Source organism: Andrena cerasifolii, chromosome 1 (assembly GCF_050908995.1).
Source record: "Andrena cerasifolii isolate SP2316 chromosome 1, iyAndCera1_principal, whole genome shotgun sequence".
In the NCBI taxonomy this organism is placed as follows: domain Eukaryota; kingdom Metazoa; phylum Arthropoda; class Insecta; order Hymenoptera; family Andrenidae; genus Andrena; species Andrena cerasifolii.
This window is the reverse complement of record NC_135118.1, coordinates 21772025-21791239: the sequence shown is the minus strand read 5'-3', so window position 1 is coordinate 21791239 and position 19215 is coordinate 21772025. Positions and strand designations below refer to the sequence as shown.

General features: G+C 39.7%; 3 protein-coding genes across 16 annotated transcripts in view; 1 reads left to right on the top strand and 2 right to left on the bottom strand.

The window, feature by feature from the left end:
- Positions 1-4437, top strand: part of Lpcat (lysophosphatidylcholine acyltransferase) — a 38793-nt gene extending 34356 nt beyond the window's left edge. For 2 of the 3 annotated variants that reach the window (XM_076815037.1, XM_076815024.1), the window contains exons 7-11: positions 294-419; positions 516-663; positions 1759-1857; positions 1933-2077; positions 2149-4437. In XM_076815037.1, coding sequence (XP_076671152.1) covers positions 294-419; positions 516-663; positions 1759-1857; positions 1933-2077; positions 2149-2234 — 604 coding nt within the window. In that variant the 3' untranslated portion in view covers positions 2235-4437. The remainder of the gene's footprint in view (positions 1-293; positions 420-515; positions 664-1758; positions 1858-1932; positions 2078-2148) is intronic. The other variant, XR_013085578.1, reaches the window with a different exon arrangement.
- Positions 3696-9830, bottom strand: LOC143370129 (RAB11-binding protein RELCH homolog). Of its 4 annotated transcripts, none has more exons than XM_076814824.1 (16): positions 9504-9830; positions 9043-9243; positions 8780-8938; positions 8349-8695; positions 8163-8276; positions 7838-8082; positions 7457-7767; positions 7097-7383; positions 6706-7033; positions 6466-6619; positions 6279-6402; positions 5940-6210; positions 5712-5847; positions 5429-5628; positions 5097-5164; positions 3696-5019 (listed from the first exon to the last, which is right to left on the bottom strand). In XM_076814824.1, exons 1-16 carry the CDS (start codon positions 9553-9555, stop codon positions 4909-4911), a joined length of 3108 nt encoding a protein of 1035 aa, XP_076670939.1. In that variant the 5' UTR covers positions 9556-9830; the 3' UTR covers positions 3696-4908. The 4 variants fall into 4 exon arrangements, with proteins under 4 accessions (XP_076670939.1, XP_076670919.1, XP_076670927.1 ...); XM_076814804.1 differs by having other exon boundaries at positions 5097-5358; positions 9504-9828; XM_076814812.1 differs by lacking the exon at positions 8780-8938 and having other exon boundaries at positions 5097-5358.
- Positions 9831-10563: 733 nt separating this feature from the next.
- Positions 10564-19052, bottom strand: Eip63e (cyclin dependent kinase Eip63E). Of its 9 annotated transcripts, none has more exons than XM_076814956.1 (7): positions 18909-19052; positions 15115-15204; positions 14448-14576; positions 13776-13999; positions 13302-13687; positions 12682-13226; positions 10564-12417 (listed from the first exon to the last, which is right to left on the bottom strand). In XM_076814956.1, the coding sequence occupies exons 1-7, from the start codon at positions 18973-18975 to the stop codon at positions 12290-12292; spliced, it is 1569 nt and encodes a 522-aa protein (XP_076671071.1). In that variant the 5' UTR covers positions 18976-19052; the 3' UTR covers positions 10564-12289. The 9 variants fall into 9 exon arrangements, with proteins under 9 accessions (XP_076671071.1, XP_076671098.1, XP_076671108.1 ...); XM_076814983.1 differs by having other exon boundaries at positions 18979-19047; XM_076814993.1 differs by having other exon boundaries at positions 18890-18912.
- Positions 19053-19215: the final 163 nt, after the last annotated feature.

The window sequence follows — 19215 nt, the reverse complement described above, 5'->3', positions numbered from 1 at the left end:
TTCCTCTGCCCAAGTCCCAAAAGACTAAACTGTTTCCACAGTTGTGCCGAATGAAAGAAATCCACCCGAACCTCGCATTAACTGAACTTTTGTCCGCAATAAACACGCATCCTTAAAAGCTTGAAGATTCTAAAAATGAAATAAAAGAAATGAATTTTTCTACCGGAACCGAATGGAATGTCGCAGTAGTATTTGTGCTCGCACTAATCGAGACCTACCTGCAGAACATTTTATGGCGAGGGGAATATCGCGTGAAAAGTCATCACTGTTTAAGCTGAGATTTTGTTTTCCAGAGCGCTACAGATTCCAGTATCAGATTACACGTACGACGATTGCCGAATTATTAGTAAAGCTCATCAGTTGCACATACCGCACGCATCCACCATAGTGGAAGCCCATAAGCTTCGTAATAAACTAGGGTACGCCGCCGTTCACATAAGTATTTACGCGAAAGGGTTGAACGCAAAATGGAGATTATATTGGAAAGAATAACGTAAGATTGCTTGCTCTTGTAGATTAGTAACGGCGAAGACAGAAGAGGAATTAGTTCAGAAGAAAACGGAGAGACTGACCGAGGAAGTTGATCTGCACGAATTCGCGCAGATCCTCCGGATCGATGAGAAGGAGCCTGCTACTCAGCAGCTTTTCCGGATACACGACAAGGTTTGTATCATTTGGCACATTCTTTTGCAATTAAAATTGTTTTCCTCGTTGAAATTCAGTGACATTTGTGGTAAGGCCCAGCTCGAGCCTTTTTTGCTCCCTAGGCAAACTTGCCAAATTGCACCCTTCATTTAGTAATAATAATACATTTATCTGAGCTTTTCGATGGCCTTACTCTGAATTTTTATTCGTAGCTTAGGGGGTGATTCCGCTAAGCGCGCCAAAAAATTCAGCGATTTTCACGAATTTATTGCGACGAAAATAATTACAGTAATGGAATAAAACTTTTTCTATTTATTCAACTACATTTCTACGGTAAATAAAAAATATAAAAGTAATATAATTATTGCTTTTAAAATGCTTTCGAAAGCGGTCTTGATAGGATGTTTAAAAATCCATGCCTCGCTCGTGAAGGCGATTTCAGCTGCTAGACTTATCTGAACCCAAAAATCCAAACAGATTCTTGAACAGTATGTTCGTTCCTATCGCTCGGACTATGATTAGTGATTTATCTTAAAAATTAACAAAATGGCGCGCAAAATGCTAGAAAAATGTTTTTGGCGGTTTTTTTCTTTTGCTGTTTTCGATTTTAAAAGTAGGTTAGACTCAATGAAAATACTTGGTTGTACTCCCTGCGAGAGTCACAGGTGTCCAGAATAAGCAGTAAAATTTTTAAAGCAATCGGTTCGATAGATTTTGAGATTTTAATTATAAAATCTGAGCGAAGATACGATGTGAAAAAATGTCGTTTCGAGAAAAACGCGTCCAAAGTTTTCACCTATAGCGGCCAAGCCTCTGCGCTCCCTACAAAATGCCTCTGTAGAAGCTAAAATAATCGAAATATTTATAATGGACTTTCGAAAAATGTTTAAAAAAATAAAACGATTTTTTTCAACCCTTCGAACCGGACCCCTTAATACATTTACAGTACAACTTGTAATATTTCATTTAAAACTTTATTTTAAAAAAACGTCAACAATGGAAAGACCATTTTGCGCCCCTTGTCAACCGGGCCTGCCTTAGGCGTAAGAAATATTCAGATAAAAACTATGTTTATGGCTTCGGTTATTAAACTGAGAGTTTCAACTGTTACAGCATGGAAAGGGTAAAATAGACTTCGAGGAGTACGTGTTCATAGTATTAGCCACGACAAATGCAAACTCTGAATTAGACAAAGTAGAGACAGCGTTCGAAGTGAGTATCAATAAATCTATCATTTAATGCCAAATGCGGTCAGTTGTGCGCTACCACTTACCATATAATTGGCAGGTGTGCGGCGTTAAATCATTATCGTGCCTCGGTCAAATGGAGCTGAGGAAAGCTTTGAAATTAGCGCTGCACGTGCTGCCGGAAGAATCGGATAAGATCTTCTACCATGCGAAAATTGATCCCGGCGATACGACGGTGAATTTTGGTAAGCGACAGCGTTTTATGTATTCATAGCGATAATCACTTCTCGCCTCTACCTGTGATCTTGTTGAACAGAATTCGTATTAGCCGCGCTGGCGGCGCGAGCGGAATTCGCCCATATATTTGTCAGTAACACTGAAACGAGGAAAAAGAACATTTGAGAGTATTTAATCGACTCGTTCCATGCCCATCGAAGATGCAGGACACACCGCGTTTGTAGCAGGCCGCTCCTTAACCAGATCTGCGCCAGCCCTGTATAATTCCCTTCTATTCTTGCTGACATCACTAACCTCTCAACGAATAGATAGCCATTTCTTTTTAGTATTACGTCGTTGACGAAGCAAGAAGCCGTCTTCGTGAGGATTAACAGTGAAACGGAACGAGGAGATCGACACAGTACATTAAGGATTGTATTAAATATGTAAAACAAATTGTCGCCTGGCGCTCGTGTGAGGCAGATGTATATTTCTTCGTTCCTGGAAGAACATCTATCGCACGAGCGAAGTCAATTCCTGAAGATGTTAATGCTCGGGGGGTAAGAAAGTAATAGCGAACTCGGTAACTCGCACTGACTCTGCACTGGTGCCAGAAAATGTCTTCGATTGGTTGCTTCTGATAGAAGCGAAGATAGCCTCTGTAAGAATCAACCAATCGAATTTTTTGGCATGAATGCAGAGTCAGCGCGAGGTACCGAATTCGCTATAAGATACGCACGTTGTACAATTTCCTTTCGAGCATCTTTCATTGACTTTTCATTTGCTGCAATGTAATTGCTTTAACTTATTGAAACTTCAACTTTTATATCACGCTATTCTTTCATACATACATGATTCGATAGTGCAAATGCACGAATAGATATAGGACACGAGAAAAGTAAAAGGGGGGGAGAAACATTGCCTTTGTATTCATCACACTGTTCGTATACATGTAATAATTGTGATATACTTAGCTTTTCGTTGGTTCGATGACAGTACAGCGAGGCAGGCGCCGCGGCGACCCTGCCTCTGACTAGTATACGTTTGGTTTAGGATACAGATTTACCGCGAGATGTCGCTCGCATAGAGCTTAATATAAAATCTGTCCCATAGACATATGTAGACAGAGCGTAAGCCAAGGGGGTGGCAAGGTTCGCGGTAAGGGGAGCGATACGAGTAAATCAGATAACGCAGTGGTTATACATGCCAAATGCATCCGAAGCTAACCGACGTGCCTGTATCTGAACCTCTGCTTTTTCCCCTCCAAGCCTACCTTCCCCTCGCCGATAGTCCCAGCTTCTGCTCCGTCTATATATGTCTATGATCTTTCCCCCCTACAAAGTTTTGCATTCGAATTCAGTCATGTACATAGTATTATATCGAAGGTTTCTTAGAAATAAGCGTGCGAAATCCCTCCCCATGCGCAGACTTTATAGTCATGGTGGGCGAATCGTCCGTGCGGAAGTAATTATTAGTTTTAAAAGTATGCTAGATTGCTCAGGGTTCAGAAGAATTTCAGACGCTATTAAACATTTCGCGCGTTGTAACCGAGGGGCATTTGTCCACCCAATCACGAACTTATCCAAGTTTCTAATGCGTCTAAGGAAGCCGAGCGTGTTTAGGACTTGGATCTGCATTTAGAATAAATATATTATAAAATTTATTCTTTGCACGGTAATAATACATGCTACAGTATTTAATATTTAATAAACGTATGTGTGTGTGAATTAATAATACATTGGTCATGAAGTATAATAAACTATTAGGCGTCGTGCGTATGCATATATATATGTATATATATTTCTAGATATTTATATGTATGCATACGCACATTATATACATGTATTGTATATCAATATATATGTATATATGGGAAATATATAATTGTATATATAGATACAATAAAATATTCTTACAAGATACAAACTTTTCTAAATAAATTTGATTTCTTCTTGTTTACAGCGAGAAAACAATGATATTGATGTACATTACGGATGGTTTAAGTACAAATATACATGCGACGAATATAGCAGCTCTATGGTATCACACAAAATCATAGACACGATTGAAATGAACAGCATTTCACTTCGAATGTCGAAAAGTATACAAAAATGAGATAATCCTTAAAGATATTAACAATTTATAATCACAACCGATCCCTTGGACAATTCTACAGCGTACTTTAATATAATTGGAATAGATAATTAATCAAACTCTTTATAATTTTATTCCGAAAAGTCGCATTATGGCAGGATATATTTTTAAGCTTTCTTGTAAGAGCACGATGACACTATATAATACATAAAATATCTACAGTACGATAGATTGAGATTTCTGTTAATAAATATACTGTACCATGTGTAATATAAAATAACAAGCTACAATCTCACTTGATAGAAGTTTTTTAAAAATAAGTAATTGTGTAAAGCGTTATAATTATCTGAGTGTTCGGTGTTATGTTTACTTGGGCAGACGAATGTCGAAATTATTATTGTTATTTATTGACTTCTTAGACTTCTCGAGGATCTGAATCTTCAACGTAACAGAACTTCGCGGTCGTCACGATTTCGAATTGCATCTTACAAGGCACACCATTGTATAGACCATCCTCGAATTTATATCACGACTGTAATTAATAATACTTCTACAACATTGTATTTTGATTCGTATAAGTTTTGTGCATCACCTTGTACCGTTAAATACATAAGTACAAAAATTGTTAGACTCTCGATAGTATTACGTAAAAGCAACTAAAGACGAATCGATAACGTGGAACAGGAGGAGGCACCAATTTATAGATGTACTTGAAACAAATGATTCGCCTTATTTCTTTCTGAAAATACTGGACATGCTTGGCGAACTAGCTTTCTGTTGGAATATCTTGCTCACTCTCTGTCTCATATCTTCTACACCTTGCCCTACATTTACCGTGGCCATTGATAACGAGAGCCCAGAACTCATTGATATTGACCTGAGGAGACACAAACAGAAGCAGTACTTAGAATATTGCAAAATGTAGGGACGCGTGTTAATGATTGCAATATTTACCTCTCCATTGGTTTCGAAAGGTCCTGCCGAGATTCTGCTTCTCTTAACAGCGACCGAACAGCTTCCTTCTGTTGAGGTAAATGCTGGTTAACTAATTGCTCGAGGTTTTTCAAACCCGGCAACAACACCCCAGACACACACTGATTACTAAGCGGACAATAAACCAAGACAGAGTACGCTTCGACTAAAGCGCTGAGAAGATCGACTTTACGACCTTGTTGCAATGCCGATGAAGTTATTCCAGTTAGCTGTGTAGCTATAACTGCAAAGGGATTAATAACGTTAATTACACGCGACGATAATTGGAGATAGGAACGCCAACGAACACTCACCGTCTTCTATGTAATTTTGGGGGCAATTCGGAGCAATGAATGCTAACGTTGAAACCAACGGAAGCGCTAAAGCCGACGGTACACCCTGGGGGTCTTTAGCAATGGTTTCTAAAGTTAAACGCGCTTTATCACGCACCTCCCTGACTTTACATTCTGTTATTAAACGACCAAGAGAGAGAATTGCAGCAGATCGAACGGTTCTAAAAAAAATGAATGATTGCCATGTTATGCTGATTGTGGTTACTATTTCGAAACTGGCAACGGATTTGCAAATGTAGCTTACACATCGGAGTCGCTAACGAGTGTTACAATCGCTGGGACTACCTTAGCACTTGCTAACCGATCAGAAACGTGACCTATCACGGAACCAAACAGTGTTGCAGTTGCACATCTAACGATAGGTCGTTGGTGCACTACCCCTACGAGAAACGGGAAGAAAGACGGAACTTAATTACTAAAATCCCGGTAAAGAGGTAACGAAACTCTATTGGAAATGTCGGGTAAAACTAACCATCCCACAGACCACTAAGGACATACTCCTGCATCTGCTCTTCAGCGCACAACATAATTACAGCAATTTGCAAACTAGTAATACTGGTACCGCTCATGGACAAAGCAACCAAGAACTGTTTTAAAGACTTGGAGACCTCGGTACCATTTAAAGTGGAGAGTAGGATTAAATATGTTGGTATCAACGTCAAGCTCATATGCCTTTTGTCTGCTGACAGTATCGTTAACTGTTGCTCAAGTTCAGCTACCTCGGACACAAATATCGGCTGAATCTGAAACACGACGTTTCTAGACGTAACTGCAACATAGCAGTTAAAAGTGACTAATTTATTAAACGTACCCGCGTCTGCGTGATGTACCGCCCAAAGCCCAAACACAGGGAATTAATGTACGTTAAAAGAGCATGTAAAATAGTTTCTTGTACAATATCCACGGATTTCACCATCTCCAACACTTCCATTACTCTGAAACATATTAGCATGTTTAAAGAATACAGTGCACAGAGAGTTGATTTTAATTAAACTTACAGCTTATTTGTAAACCATTCCAATTCTGGCCATGAATCGTTTTCCCACGTATTTGCGAAAAATATGTTTAAAAGAGCCCCTATGTCTACGTCCCCGTCGTAAAATACTTTTGGATTAACGATATTCGAATGACACAAGCTCAGGAACACGTCGGCTGTATTATAGAATACATATATATATTGTTTAAAATAAAATGGCTGGCATGTGAAAAGAATTTACATTCAAATTTGTCCCACTCACGTAAGTCAGATGATACTGCGTGCTCCATGTGCGTTCGAACTGTATCAGTGTCTGCCACGAATATAATCACGTGCGGAAGTAAATACTGCAACACTCCGATCGATGACACTGTTCTTCCTTCGTCTATATGATCTTTGTTAGGTGACTGTTGAGAGTGCCCGGACTTCAAATGATTCTTTACTTTAGATATTATGCGGGGCAACAGGTGCGTTTGTAATCTTTTCAGAGTTAGCGCCCATTGTGCTAGAATTGGTAAGAGTAGAGAAGCCGCGACATCCACAACGATAGGCGATGTATCGTTGAGCGCTGTTAATGCTAATTCCTCGCACTGTGGAAATAATTATCGTCGATAAGTTTGGCAAACGGTAAGTAGTTTTGTGGCGTACATTACCTGAAAGTATTTGTCAGGGTCATCCATTAAAGTTACAAGCAGTGCAAGACTTCTTACTACGCTAGCTCTGACTACAGGATCTTTGTCTTCGAGTAACATTTGTTGCAGCATTGAGAGCATTAACGAGTTCCTTATGCCGACTGACATATACGGAGCTAGCACAGAACAACATTCAACAGCTAACAATCTCTTCTCAGGATACTTGTGCTGACTTTGCTCCCAGCAAATGGTCAATATTTCTTCGCCCTCCATTGGTTCGTCTTCGAGCTTCGCCATTGCGACGAAACCTAACAACAAGATAGATATGTAAATGATGTAATCTTTGTGTTACCGTATGTTGCTGGCAATAATGTGCATTACCAGCTAATATTAATTGTCTTTCATCTTCCTGTGGCCTCTTCTTTAAATTAAACAGAAGCTGCAGTAGCTTCTCCCTTTCCGCGGAGTCAGTATGAAGTCGAATTACACTTAATATTAACGGTATCACTTCCTCGCGTTTATTTAGTATAACATTCGGTACGATACGAAGTAAAGTTTGTGCTAGGATCGGAACCAGAGTGTCGCGCGTGATTCCATTTTTGAAGGGCTCCTCCGCTGTAGAAATTACAGAACTTGGGATATTTACCAAACAATGTGATATCACTTCCATCTTAAATTTCAACGGTACGTGTCTGCAAGTGAAATGTTTGAAATTATTTCTATAGAAACTGCACTAGCGTACAATTCGCGAGAATGCAGTACCTAGACGGTGGATTCGGAAGGATAGACGATCCTTCTGTAACGTCCACTCTAGGTAATTGAATCCTCGTCCATTCCTTATCTCCGGGGTCAGTTTCGCCGAGACTGACAACAACAGACACGCTGTCATCCTCCTCTGGCTCCTGAGTAGCAGTGGATGTATCTCGCGGCGGCGTCTCAAGCAGTTCAAACTTATCTGGAGTCGTAGAACTCGAATTTATTGTCTGTATCGTTCCACTACTACCTTGCTACAGAAAGAATGCTTTGATTACGTAAACCTAGAAAACAAAGTATATCTTTCCAAAAATATTTCGCAGTTGTTTCATACCTTAATCGGATTCTGAGATAAATTCTCATTCATGGTAGCAATAATTTGCTGCAGGTCCACTTTCTCTTGCTCCAACAACGCGGTTTGCTGTTTAAGCTCCTCTATTTCTTTCACCTATAAATGATACAGCCGTTGAGGAACTACTCTTAATTGGTAAACTTTCAAATACAAATGATTTCGACAGACCATTTGTTTAAATTCATCATTTTCCGCTTTATCCTCCGCGTCGAAGAAATCTGTTTGCACACCGACGCTCGCAGAGGGCGACTTATCGTATCCATTGGCTCTCACATACTCCCTATAAATTTGTAACAATTCCGCAGGTTTCGGAATGTTCAATCCCACATCCTGCCAATCCTCGAAGTCTTGATTTTCATTTTCATCGCTAAACGTGATGGACGTTAATTTGTAAGAGTGCGCTAATAAATATTCATTAACAAGGAAGCTTAAAGCTCTTTGTTCGTGGGGTTTTATGGGTAGATCGCTAACTAAGTGCTTATCGGAACATTTATCCGGCGCAGTTCCTTCGGACTCTGAAATAGAAAACACGCCAGCTTGAAATCTCTTATACTCGGATGAAAGATCTGATTAGCCAAACGATATTAAAAAAGAAAAACCTGTCACTACAGTGAGATTCGCGCGGAGAGCAGAAATATTTTCTCTAGCCTTCCTTAGCTCAAACTCTAAGATTGCTACTCTTTCGTCAACCCCTGCGCCATCCTCTGAATACCTCGTCATGTCAAGTGAATCTAAAGTAGCCTGACTAGATGACCTAGCTAGCGAATTAAAATACCAATATTATACTACACAGACATCACTTTAAAATTAATACGCCTCCGTGAAAATAAAAGGCAAATTACTCGCACGATATTATACGTACGCATAGAAGTGTAAGGTTCTGGTTTGATATTTTGATTTTCAAAATGGCTTGGGCTCGAGAAGAATTCCTTCAAAACGGACAGTTCCTTCCCAGCCTCGCATAATTCCGCGTGTAACTCCAAGGCCGTTAATAAAAGCTTCTCGTTCAAAAGCTTGGTAGCGATCTCTTCGTAAGATATAGCCGTTTTCGCGGCCGCGCATCCTAGAACGATACATGAACATTCCTCATAAAATATTTCCATAGAACGTGTCGTATTATTACACGATAATTTGTTCCAGGCACCGATGACGTGTATACAGTTCACGACGAAGTATCAATGACACAATTGGTGTATGTGCCGTTTAAACAGCTCCTTACTTAAGTTTCTTTGCTACTTCGCCTTGCAAACGGATATTACTTTCGAGACCAAAGAGCTGGAAGTTTCTTTAACGAAAGTAACTGCTGGAAAATGCAATTATTACCTCTACTGTCTAGAGACGGAGGATCTCTAACCTCCTGCACAGCAGTAGCCATAGCTTTCACTTTGCTCGAACGTCAACCGAGAATGACATGTCCATCTAGGCTGATGAGTGAAATAGTAACCCACTCAAGCGCGTGCCGTGGTTTCATTAATTTAATTAAGTGTATTAATAGAAATCAGTTTGGCTCTACGCGACACAGCGCATCACTCGCGATGACAACAAAGCCATGTTACTTGATGTTAGCCCCCCGTACAGCGGTGCCAGAATCGCGAGACGTGGGACGTGGGGCAAAATCTTACCCTCTCCCTCGATCAAGCGTTTCACACTACGCATGTACACCCCTAACTTTTATTCGCGCGTGTGTGTACATTCTGCGGTAGAATTTCTACCTGTGCGTACTGTACAGTTTCGCCAACAAAATTCACGTTACCGAAACTCGAGGACGCATATTTAGATCGCAATCAGGAAGTTGGGAGTTCAAATCCCGTTGCGGCGGGTTTACTTTTTTTTTCCTTAATAATTCTCCAGTTTTACTTTCTAATTTTTCACGAGTAGACTGGAAACTTGAAGATCATTAATTTGCAAAGCACTTTCAAAGTTTGCTGATTTTATTCATGACTCAACTCGCATCAAGGGCTTTTGTCCCACGCCCACCGATTGTGGCATCGCTGCTACCATGCTACCGTGATGTCAGTGATTTAGCGCACTTGGAATATACAGGATGTCCGAAAATTATGCTGCGAGCCGAAACGGCATTCTTCGGACTAAAAGGAATCGAAATGGCATTTACCGTTTTGCAATTCAAGGCTTTATTTTTTAAGTACGATTAAATGTTAGATGTCCACGTAAAATTTGAATCGAAACTTTGAATTGATCTCATGCAAAGCGATAAACGATGTTTCGATGTCTTCGGCCATAAAGAATTTTTATGTCCGCTTTGTTATAGAATGTTTTTAAAAAAAACTTGAAATAAATCTAGACAGTTTAAGTTATACATATTACGAATATTTTAAGCGCGCATGATATGTGAGGTATGAAATTTTCAAACATACACAGGTACTTCAAAAACATAGTTCTTTATCTTTCTCAGTACAAGTTTGAAGCAATTTGAAATATCAATAATTCCTTAGAAAAATTACAAATAAAATATAATCGTAAGGAAATAAAGGTGTATAAAATCAATACTTAAGCAGAATTAGTATTACAAATACATTCTGTAGCTTGTTGCACATGGATAACCTAACGAAAAAACAGGGTCCAAGAGTGTACCGAACTACGCTTTAATTTATTACAAAGTCACATTTATTAGTCTCAGCTCAGCTATCTCAGCGTCATCAATAATACGAACCTTGTTGTTCTATGTACAATCTACCTTCAGCGCGTCTTTTGTCAAATGATATTCGTAATAACTGTAATAATAGTAGTAATAACGTGTCTCAAATTTCATCGAAATATTTTTTTTTCAGCTTTTTTTCCTCTCGTTTTCGCTTTCGCCTCGTTGATATTTTTATAAGTGTGTTGAAAAATCGGTATAAATGTAACTACTAAAGGAGTAATATTACCGTAGTTAATCGTCGCAGCTTAGACAAAACTCGGAAGGACTGTAACACCGTTTCACGTTACCCTAATATTACTATTGCAACGTTATTTTTAAAGTTGGTTCGTTTATATCTATGGCCGCGGTAGACCATTCGAAAAGAAAATATCAGCCGAAACGATCTGTTTCTAAATAATTAATACGAAATTATTAACATTTTCTTCCCCTACAATTCGTTCAAGCACCATTGGCTGTTTCTTCGTATCTCGTACGAGCGATTGAACAAATTGGATTTGATTAAGCCTAAAATTATTACTTCGTTCTCCATTCACTATCATCGATAGATGCTACTTTGTAATGTCGATATAAAGATCGATCGACGCTAGTACGCTAATATTAAATTCTTACAAACTAGATCACTACCGTCGTCGATTCTATCAGCGATAAAAGATTTTCGCAAGTCTTTGCCGTGTTTCGTGGTGTGGTTGGTAGCTACGACACTTGATCCATACTGATATTTCCTATTATCCCTTACGTTTCTATTTACTTCCTATCATCACGTCATATAATTAACAACTAGTTTAGTTCGAACAATGATTTCTCGTTACATATACCAATATATTCAATTGTCTCAGCAACCAACGGTAAAAGTCAAAAACAGCATAAAATTTATACAAAGTATTACAGGTCTTCCAGAATTTTTCTAAGTTATATAATCATTCTCATTATATTCTTCTTCTCTACCCAGCAACCGCCGTCCCTGGATTCGACGCGTAGTAATTATTTTTTTCTTTTTCTTTCTTTTTTGATTGGTATCAATCTAAATCTAGTATTTGGACGAAGTGCGAGGATGGGTCGTGCGTGCTTTTGCTTTCTAAATCGAGCGTGCGAATCTCATAAAATCGTTTTACTTCGTTTAGCCACTGATAGCTTACTTTCGTATTTTCTTCGCCAGTTACAATTCATTTTCGTTAATTTCCTTGATACGTGTTAATAGACTTTTGGATAAAGAAAAAGAAAAACGCTAACGAAAATTCTTAATCGTGTATTATACACGTGTGTAGGTGTACATTTGTCGCTGTGTGTGTGTGTGTGTGTTAGTGTCAGTGTGCGTGTGTGTGTGTTTGTGAGATGATTGGAATTTGTGGAACAGCCCTGAGAAAGAGCGAACGACGCGCGTGGAAACATTGTTTAAGTGAATCTGATCTGTGTGATAATGAACGTTTCACCAAACATGTGAATCTGGGAATTACTTATTATTTACTTCTTTTGCGTTCACTTTTAACCTCGAGTCTTGAGCCGTATGACGCGAGTCTGCACACGCGTGCCTCGTATTTGTATACAAATAACAACCTTCAACGCTAAATATCGATACTTCTGTAAAAAATGAACAAAAGGCAAGCATTAGCAAACAGCAATTCCAGTAGAATATACATACGTATCTTACATAATTACGTAGATACAGGATCTTTCAGAACTATGAGTACAAGCTTTATCGTATCTATATATAAACGTTTAAAAAAAACAACAATGACGCATTTAGTAAATTATTCTTCCTATGTTTATCAAAACTCATTTATTTCCTCGGCGAGTTAAGCCTGTATCTATAGTTCTGCGACAACTTACGTAACTGAAGCTTACCATCAGGCAACTCGTATAGTTTTCTAGGAAGAGAGGCAAAATAAGGGTGCCTTAACGCATCCTCCGCCCCTATCCGTTGATCAGGATTTAGCTGGAGAAGCGACGATGCTATACTATCACCATCAGCAATATCATAGAGTCTAGGAAATGAAAGACCCAATTTTCGTGGAGGATAGAATCCCAGACTATGCGGTTTGTATCCCGGCAGGTGAGTGACACCGGGCCAAGTCTCTTCGGTAGGAGTACCCAATACTTTGAATATCTTATCAAGTTGGTCGTACGTACAGCGTACACCTGGGAATGTCGGTTCACCAGTCAACATCTCCATAAATATGCAACCTACTCCCCACATGTCGAGCGAGGTAGAATACTCCGTAGAACCCAGAAGAACGTCCGGCGGCCTGTACCATAGTGTCACAACTTCGTGCGAGTACGTATGCGACGGTACAGACTTCGCTCTTGCTAAACCGAAATCTGCTAGCTTCAGTTCCCCTATTTCACTGATCAACAGATTTTGTGGCTTCACGTCTCTATGTAATACCCTCCTAAACAAATCCATAATCAAATTAGCCACAGGCGATATCGAATTAAACGTCATGCGCTCGCGTGCGTGCATTTACCTGCGATGACAATACGCTAATCCTCTTAACAGTTGAAACAGAAACAATTTAACATTCCGTGGATCCAAGCCTCCGTTGCCGCTACCATACCTCTCCATGTACTGGGACAAATCGGTATGAACGTACTCGAAAACGAAAGTAAGAGTCTCGCGCGTATGAATTATATCGTGCAGGGTGACAATATTGCTATGCTTCAATTCTTTAAGAAGGCTTGCCTCGCGAATGGCAGTAAATGGAGCACCTTCCTCCTCTTGCAGTCTAATTTCTTTAAGTGCCACCACTTGATTCGTAAGGTGACTGTAGCCTTTGAACACTGTGGCATATGACCCTTCCCCTAGCTGTTCTAGTTTTATATACGCCTCTGATTTACCGAAAGGGGAATCACCCTGTAAGCGCAAGCATAAATGACTTTTAGTATCAGCATTTCTTCTCGAGAAGCGAATGGAATAAATACGCTTAAATGTATAGCATTACCCCAAATGCCGAAAATCTTTTGGTTCTCCTAGGAGGTGGATCCGGCCCAAGAAACACCTCTGACTTGGGCCTTGGTGGACGCCTAGGTCGCAAGATAACTCTTGCTTCTTCGCGTATATCCTCATCGAGAAGCTTGGAATCACTAGAAACGGAAAGCTGCCGATGCACTCTCTCATGGTCGCCCATACCTGTCCATTCTATGACATCCAATTTCGTCCTTAAAACTTTCTTTAAAATAACAGCAATAGGAATCCACGTAGAATCATTAATTCCTCAATATTTCATCGATACATAACAATATAATTTATACAATACAGAATACACAGTGCATCATCTTCGATCGATACAATATAATATCGATTACAAATCGTATAGCTAACTGCCATTAATTACTAAAGCAATAAATGTTGAACAGCATAGTTATCACCAGGCCAGTGCAAATACGTTTTATAGCAGTCATTCATACAACTTGTTATCTCTAGTACGAAAAAAAACATAAGAAACATAAAATACTTAGCTCTCTGATAAGTGTTTGTGTACACTACAACCAATTACTCTCTTTGATAAATGAAACTACGTTTCATACTCTATCTTTCAGCGAACTTCAATGCAACGCTCAGAACATTTGAACGCACGTTACTAGGCTACTAAAAAACCTTCCTTTCCACTCACCAAAACGACGATCCTTATCTTCAGGTATATTACCGTTTGGTTCTAAACGGTCTAGGAACTCCTCGGAATAGCCATTGTATGGCAGTTGACCCCTGTTCGCAGCATCATCAGCCTCTTCTTTTGATATTGCTACAAAGTATAAAATGATAAAGAGATAATATACCGATAACTTGCCATTTGATAAAGCAATTCTTAGAATTACATATTAATAGTTGCGCCATAATGCAACTGTACATGAATCTCAGACTGACCAATATTTAATAGAGTATAATTTTAGAATAATGCAGAGAGCTACAAATATTAAATGATGTTATTGCATAATGTAAGATAAGTGGTAATTGAATATAAGCTTCTGAAACCTTTTATAACTCCGGAGAGCATTAATATTTTTATAATGTAGAATTATGTGATAAAAAAAGTATTCGCGTAGCAGAATTACATTCGAATAACAAAGCAAAATGAAAAAATATAAAATACAGAGTAAATTCATCAACTCCGGTATAAATTACTTATTAAGTAAAATTTAGGCAAAGTTGTATAAACATGTAGAAATGCATATACAAAGTGCAATTGCAATTTTTCTTTACTAGTAAAATTTCTCGTTATACAAGCTAATTCTTCTCATAATTCTGTACATGAAATTTTATATAATTCCAATAATACTTACAAAGTCTTCCAAAACTGTGGCTAAGCCGTTTTTTCAGCTTTTGTACTCTGCTAAGAGCACCGCCCTTCTTGTCTCGCATTGTCACAGACCCTGTGCATAATAAGTGGAATCTTTAGCAACTGTAAATCAAAACAAAGATATATGAATCCAGGCATTTGCGCGCTACGATACATGGCCAAGAAACTCAGAATAATTCAAACATTATGAAGTGTTACATATGCGATGACGTCATGCAGTGTGTAATGCCAGTGTTCCTCAATCTTATGATTAATGGTGGCAAGGAAGCGTGTGCTATATATTTGTCGTGGATAATGTGAATTGCGTATAACAATATTATCAATGGACACTTCTATAAATAAGAAAGTGAAAGTCTGTCTCTTTTATAGAGATAATAATATTTTTCTTTCTGTTAAATAAAGGGAAGATTATACCGTGTAATAACATATTTGTTCAAACAAAGAAACGGTACAGCAAAGGAGCATTTAATTATTTGTGCAGATGCAAATGACATTCTTCCTTAATTAATGTACTATATGAGCGTATGTGCTCCATTTGAGAGAGACAATAGTAGCAGTTGTTCGCTGCATCGACAGAGTAAAACTGGTAAAATTATTAATCTCTAATTTAGTAGCATACAATGGTAATTATTTCTGGAAAGTCGTGTTTGAGTTCTACAAAATTATAAATTAGGGTAGGGGGAATAATGATAAATGACCATTTTTTCTGATTTATAGTATACTAGCTTTTGAATACTCGGCTTCGCCCGAAATTTAGATTCTAATTTTATAAAAAAAATTTTTTTTTACTATTTAATTTTTTTTTTAGCATAAGCTTCTATCGTGAAGGTAAAACAAGAAATTATAAGGGAATGCCCATTCTCCATTCAGCAAGTGAAGGAAATGCGAATATTACCTGAAATTTTTTATCAAACCATCTGCATATAGGGTAAAGGTACCAGTAGTTGACAATGTTTCAGTACATAACAAGTTTTCAGAAAAACGTGAAAAATAAGGTTTTCAGAAGTGGCAAACTGTGGGTATTAGGAACTGCGGCGCGCTGTTGAAAAGATATAGTTGCACTTCTAAAAACCTTATTTTTCACCTTTACCCTAATGGTGGTTGTTGGCTGAGTAATCTCATCACCATTAAAAAACAAAGACGAGGCAGTAATAAAAAAAAAAAAGGAGAATTCGAACTTCCCAATAGAGTATACACAGAACTCCTGTCTATATCAACAGCAAAATACGGAGCCTTCATGATCTTAAAAAACTTTTGCGATCCTAAGGCTCAGCTATTTTAAGAGACACCGTCTCGTGCATAACAAGTGAGAAATAAAATATCTGACAATTAATAAAATGAGTGGCTTTCCTTGTTTTAATGATAATAGAATATAATAAATTGCTTATTTTGTTTTGGAATCCTACCCTGTTCAAACTTAAAAAAAAATATTAAAATAATATAAAACAATTATTATTTTACTGCTTATTTTTTTCTAATACCTAATTAGGGTATAAATTTCACGTTATGAAGATTGCAGATAAATTTATCGAACCTTGTTCCTTTACTGGTGGACTAAAGTATTAAAACTTAATTTTCTCAATCAAGCTGTTTTGTGACCTTCCCTGTTTTCCCCTTACCCTTCATACGAGCTTTAAAAAATTATAAATTACTGAGAGCAAATAACTGTACTTTCGAATTGTGTGGCGTATGCATTAATCATTCTAATGGAATCATGCTCGTACGCCGTACACGTGTAAATCCTGTTACTAAAAAGCAGCAAGTACTAGAAGTCGCATTCATATTTATATGCGATTTACAATGCACATACTTGTATATATAGGGTGAACTGAAATTGCCACGCGATTCTATTGGTATTACCATCACTAGAGAAGAATTGCACGAAACAAGAGTTGCAAGTTTTGAGGAGGATATAAATTGAATGGAACGTTTCTGTAATGCACATGTCTCTAAGTGGAGGCACCTGGGAAATTTGAAGGAGACCTTCGCTTCTTAAACAAACGTATCTTTGCAGTAGGATTGTAACGTGCATTGTTCTGAATGGAACCGCAGCAAACATTTGTAACGAGGCGCTAGTCATTGTTTGAAGGAAGACGAAATAACAAGAAGGAAAAGTCACTTTCTTAACGATGTTAGTTTTATTTACGAGAGATATTCAACGTGACAAACATTTGTGTTACAAAACATTCATAATCACGATTGCTTCGCATCGCGAAATCTGTTTGACGTTAATCGTAATAGTCGAAAGCCTGCGTGTAAATTGTATTTCTCGAATAGCCGCGTACAAAGAACTCCACAGGCATCGCGTCGGATGATCGTATGGAGAAATGAGAAAGCTTTGTGTATTCTTGTTTGAGAGAACAAAGTTCACCTTTGCATCTCAGAAATGCCTCCACCTACAAAGATCTCATTCCGCTCGACTTATGTACTCTTCGAAGTTACGCAACTTTTCTTTCGCCGATTTTTCTCCGGGGATAATATCGCTGACGTGAATTGAAAACTGGCGATCTCGAGCGTCCCACCCTGTATACACACATGTGTTGACGGCACAGGGTCAACGAACCAATAAAGTTTAGTAATACGTGTCAAATAACGATAGATAAATTACGTTGATAATTTCTAGACTGGCTACTGACTCCACATCCCGCTTCACGTTGTTCCGCATGCTTCCCCGTGCAGAAAAGCACTTTTCTCCATTCATGCATCTGTCGCGCTCTACGAGAGTGACGTTTTCGCGGCAATCGAATTGCACCACTGATAATCCACGCCGGCGACGACGGTTGCACGACACCTTGATGCAATATCACGCGCGATAAACTCGTCTAAACCGCGGCCGAAGTTCGATAAAAAAAAAGTTTCGCCAAGAATGTACACGGATCCGTTTCTCTCATCGAAATAACGTACTGCTAACCCCCCACCCCGTTCGATTGTAAACGACACACACTCTCCTCGCTTTCCCCTCTTTGCCGCACTCTCTCGTGGGGCCCCCCTGTCACTCTGTCTCTCCTCGTCGGGCAAACGTCCACCCCCACGAATCGCACAACTTTTGACACTGCCCCGATCTACTCCAGCCCGCTTTGCCGACGTCCACATGTGCAACGGCGCACCGAGGGGGGAGGAGGGGACCGAAAATCTACGGATAAACGAGCAAGGATGCGTGTACGGTAGCAGTGAGGGTAATAAAAAGAAAAGAGCGGAAAGCGGTGCGCGGCGAGGACACACAGAGTCAAAGGCTGCGGAAAAATGGGAAAGGCGGCGGCAAGGGAGGGGGACAGGGGGAAGGGCTGGTGGGGATAGGAGGCCAGAGAAATTACTTGTGGTAGCCGGAGCTCGCGCGGGCGTCAACTTACCCTCTTTGCTCTTCGAGGCGGTCGAGCCCTTGTCCTGACAGTACATGATTACTCATTCGCTCGCACGCACGAAACACATCACATATGGGCGGTGACGCACTGTGTGTGTGTGTGTGAGTGCTTGCGGGTGTAAACGCGTATGTGTACGTGTCTGTGGGATGCGAGATGCTACGCTCTGTGGTGTTTCCTATCGGGCAGGTCAGGTCCGGCGAACACCACCTTCACCTTTGTCGTATTTTATACATGGGTGGCGGTGTACCACAGATTTCTAAGGAACCGATCGCCATGAAAAACAACGCCGTTTCCCCGTGCGCTGTGAGGCAACGGTACGCGCCACCGATAGATTTCCCTACCCCCTCCCCCCCCGGTTAAATCGCGTGTAAAAAGGTTTACACGCCTACACTCGACCTGGAGGATCGTGAATAACCTTTGCGACCGAGGTGCCTCTGTCGCGGCTTCCTGGATGTATGGCGGGTGCTCGCGCACGCCACCATTACCTCGAACAACTCATCCGCGAGAACAAACTTCTCCCGAGGAGTCCTCTATTCCCACAGCCCCACTGCCTCGCGCCACAGACAAAGTCTGAATTGGTCTGAATCTGGCCGATCTACATCGGTCCAGGTGTATGCGCTTCGCAATGAGAACGGCAACTCGGACGCGCGAGGCGGATCCTTATGTTAGGCTCAGCGAGTTTCGTTGAGGATCAGCCTGCGGATGGAAATGTCAGTGTAGAA